The following is a 4,276-nucleotide window of genomic DNA, read 5'->3' as shown; positions in this document are numbered from 1 at the left end:
GTGCGCGCGCGCGCGAGTGTGTGTGTGTGTGTGTGTGTGTGTGTGTGTGTGTGTGTGTGTGTGTGTGTGTGTGTGCGCGCGCTAATTAAAATACACATCGACCCAGCTAATGAGCTATCTCGATATGATATTACTAATGTCATGAAGACGTGCGGTATAATTTTTTTCCATCATATTGAAGTGAACGCCGTAGTTCGATTATCAATTCGAACCAGTGCGTTTTGGTTGCCGCGGTTGTTTCCCGCAAGTTGTGTTTAAAGTCGCACGTATCCCGATGGGAAATTTGAATTTTGGCCGGTCTTCCTCTCATATACGTATATGTGTTTGTGTGATGTACACGCGCGCGATTGGATATGTTGGTCCAAGGCGGCTGGGTCTCCTATGCGCAGGAATGGGCTGTGGGAGCCAATATCACCGGGGTATGACTCCCGCGGGATCAACGCCATACCGCTCTTTTCCACCCTTTCCTGTATTATTCGCGTCCGCGCGCAAGCAGCATCATCTGCACATAGGCCGCACGTAGCGTATCTTCAAACTCGTTCCGCTCGATCGCTCGAAATCCCATGAAATTTCAATGCGGAATCCCTATTAAGATCCTGGCAGGTTATAGATACGCGGATCTCGATGCTGGGCTAGATGGAACGCGACGAGATTGATGTAACCACGAAGACACCTTCGTCAAATCTGAATCTTAATTTTTAAACGTGAGTTTTGTGGAGACGTACGAATTTTCTCAAGATCGCCACGAGCTTTCAAAAATTCGAGACATTTTTTTTAAATAACACTAAACAATAAATTTTAATCAATATTTTGTTTTTTAAAGTTAAGTGTTTCTTATAGATTTACACTGAAAAAGAATATGTTTTTAAAAAACTGCATCACTTTTTAATTTTTAAAAACTTCGCTTAATATTTCTTATATAATAACGCCAATTCGTAATATATATATACATATATATTATATAATCAAATAAAATTTAAATATTTTTAAGGTAATGCTGGAGTGAACGGCTGAACTTGATTGACTCGATAGAACAGACTTTTTTAATTCTAAATAAAAGAAGTCAATAATAAATGACATTTTTAATTCATTTCCTATATTATTGTTCTGTCTCACTTAATATACATCTGTCCTTATTTAACATATTGCAACGCCGAATCTCCAATATCGCTTCCTGCTAGACACAATTACTGCTTTGTTTATTATTTTTTTTGTTATAAGGCATATGTATACATAATTTGCAGATCAATATAAATCTCTCTTTTAATTCTTTAATCTTAGTTCCATAAACTCAGTTTGTGCACGTAATGCGCTGGATGCTACACTGTCGTTTTATTCATACAAGCCATAGTGGAATTAATAAGATGAAACATTACACATACGATAGCATTATTGGAAATAATCAATCAAATGTTCCTCAATATGCACTTTCCTGCATATAATAGCACTGGTTATACTGGAACAGCCAATCAAACGTTACCCAAATTCACTCTCTTGCTACGCATCCAAGAGAGTGTGCTTCATTTTATTAACCATGATACGAGCTATAAAACTTGTATATTAAGGAAACATTTACATCAAGTGATAGCTCTACGAGTTGATAAAATGTAAGTTTTAACTTTTTTTAAAGTTTAGTATAAATCCACTGCAGCACCTTTAAATTTTGCTTCTATTTTAATTCTGCAAAAGGATTTTTTATTTCGTTCAGTCGGAGATTCGGAGATTTTTATTGATCTGCAATATCTCGACAATTTAATTACTCCAATATCCTCTTAAATATGAAAATAAATGTCATGTTATAACTTATTTTGTTTATAAACAATTTTAAGTGATATGTTAAAATAAATTTATCAATTATATTTAATATTAAAAAGTGATTTACAAAATGATATCTATTTCTCAACACCTGAATAGTAATTCTTGTGTATGTTACTCCGTAACATAAGTAAAAAGAAAATTGTATATTATTTGAATTTGTAGAATTTTTTCAAAAATAAAGTCTATGATTTCTCAATATCTGATTATAATGAAACTTTTTTAACCTATTATTTTTTCAGCGACTAAAAATACATGAGCTGTATCACTATTTGGTAACAAGAAATAGAAATTTTGTAAATCAATCATTTTTAATGATTTAAATTAATTAAGAAAGTTGGAATAATTAGACTAATCATAACATGTTTAATGTTTCAGATTGTTTGCAGGATGGCAGGTCAACTTCTGTCCAAGGCCCTGATCTAGAAAATCAGAATAGTCTTGATAGCGGTGAGTCATGCTTACTCGTTAAGTTTCAAATAGATCATATACGTAATGTGTCACATATTTGACAAACAAGATTCTTATAATTTGACACTTACCTTGATTGAATTTCCAATTTTAATTATCTTTTCGTTTTAAAACGATTAAGTCGCCTTCCATATAAAGATCCATATAAAGATGATGATTCTTAGACCCTAATAGGCGCTCCATCATGTGATAAAAAGGAGTTGTTCCTTTTTGCATTAGAGATTGCCCATTTGACAGGAAATTTGTAGATAAGGTCCTCAAATAGTAAGTTAAAGATGGAAGGATTTAATTTAAGAAGACTTTACAAGAAACTTTGAATTACAGCGTTCGGTTTCTCGAAAAGAGAAAGGTTCCCGCTTCGAAGGGATAAGTATAAAGTAGAATTGACCTCAGAAGGAAACCATCGCTTTTATGCTCGAAGGGCCCGAGAGTTGCTTCGAAACAACTTCGATGCATTTAGGTCGGAGTTTTCAGTATATCCAATTCTTTTTGCGAATTTCAAGCAAGGTTGAAAGCTTCGGCGCAGAGATGCTCGACCCATTTTGTACGATTTGAGAAAGTCAGGACGAATTTAATTTTCTTCCAAATCGCTGGAAATGTTTATTAGATCTTTCATTTCTTGTTATACATTGCTTGCTTATTTCAAAAGTGATGTATAATTAAAAAAATTAGGTAAAATTTCTCAGAAAAGTGGAAAAATATTTTAACTTGACAGAAAATTATTGACTAATCAAATAATATCGGCAAAATGAATTATATTCTTAATACGATTAATTAAATGTTATTCTTGTTATATAAATGTTATTATTATTTTTATTTTACAATTCTTAAAAAAAAACTCCTTTTTGAATTGCGACAATTTTGACGATTTTTTAAAAATCACTCTTTTGAATTTATAATGTTTTGACGATTTTTGATGAAGTTAAATTAATCTTTTTTTGATGATTTATAAGATAATATATTTACTTCTGTCTCATTTATGATAATAATTTAAAAATCACGTTTTTTAAGTATCATTTTGAAGTAAGGGAGCGAGTGTTTTCAATGCAAAACGTAAATGTGCTAATGCGAAATTCTGGAGAAATCGGGTTTCCTTGCGGCTTAGTAGCGAATAGATAATGCTTCTCATCTTCTCTTTCTCTCTCTCTCTCGGTCCGTGAGTCATAGATACATACAATGGCTCTCATGCATTCGACATATGCTCTCTGTAATTCGATTACCTTGTAACTGCCAAAGCTTTGGTAAGGGACTGAGAGCCGACTTAAGTTGACTAATCTCTCGCTGGCTCCACAGCATGGATAGACTAGTCCTCGTTAACTCCATAAGGACCACAGACACACTACGCAAATAGATCTGTTAAATTCAAAAGCGATCATTATTGAATAATTACAATATTTTTTATCATTCACGAAAGAAATAGATTAAATATTATCTCTTTCATTCTATGAAAATTTCATCTATATCTATTTTTCAGGTTAATAATAGATAGGAGTGTTTTTTATTAAGCTTATAATATCATTGAGAATTTGACCCGTTAGCGAGAAAATTTTGCGGAAATGCCGACCCTTACTTCTCCGGAAATTCGCGAGACTTTGCAATGTCCGGCTCACTCAACCACCGAGCTCCCTGATGACTGCGCAATAATTGGAGGATTACCGCTTTCCTAATGGCTAACAGAGTTTCCGCGAATTCGACATACGCTTATATACGCGGTTATTCGATTAGCACGGATTAACAGAGGAATCGAGCTTGAGTTTGAGAGAAACGAACTGGCGAAGTTGACCGGCCCTGGTTAACATCAAGGATGGCAAAAGGGAGATCGCTGACGAGAGTTGGAGTCGGTTGAACGGTCGGCCAGCTTGTCTAGCCAGCTAGCTAACGCACTCCTGGGAAGACATAAATGTGTCTCTTTAGTGCCAGGCTGCCAGCTTTCGTTCTGCAATACGTCTACCAAAAGGGCTTGCTCGCTTCGTCTCTCTCTCTCTCTCTC

At 34.6% G+C, this 4,276-nt stretch overlaps 1 protein-coding gene across 1 annotated transcript in view; it reads left to right on the top strand.

Moving 5' to 3' along the window:
• Positions 1–4,276, top strand: part of LOC105623862 — a 129,075-nt gene that overhangs the window by 54,278 nt on the left and 70,521 nt on the right. Inside the window, exon 4 of the mRNA XM_012205235.1 lies at positions 2,194–2,265. Within this exon, the coding sequence (XP_012060625.1) occupies positions 2,194–2,265 (72 nt within the window). The remainder of the gene's footprint in view (positions 1–2,193; positions 2,266–4,276) is intronic.

The sequence above is a fragment of the Atta cephalotes genome, assembly GCF_000143395.1.
Source record: "Atta cephalotes unplaced genomic scaffold scaffold00066, whole genome shotgun sequence".
NCBI lineage: Eukaryota > Metazoa > Arthropoda > Insecta > Hymenoptera > Formicidae > Atta > Atta cephalotes.
This window is presented reverse-complemented; position numbering and strand designations above follow the sequence as displayed.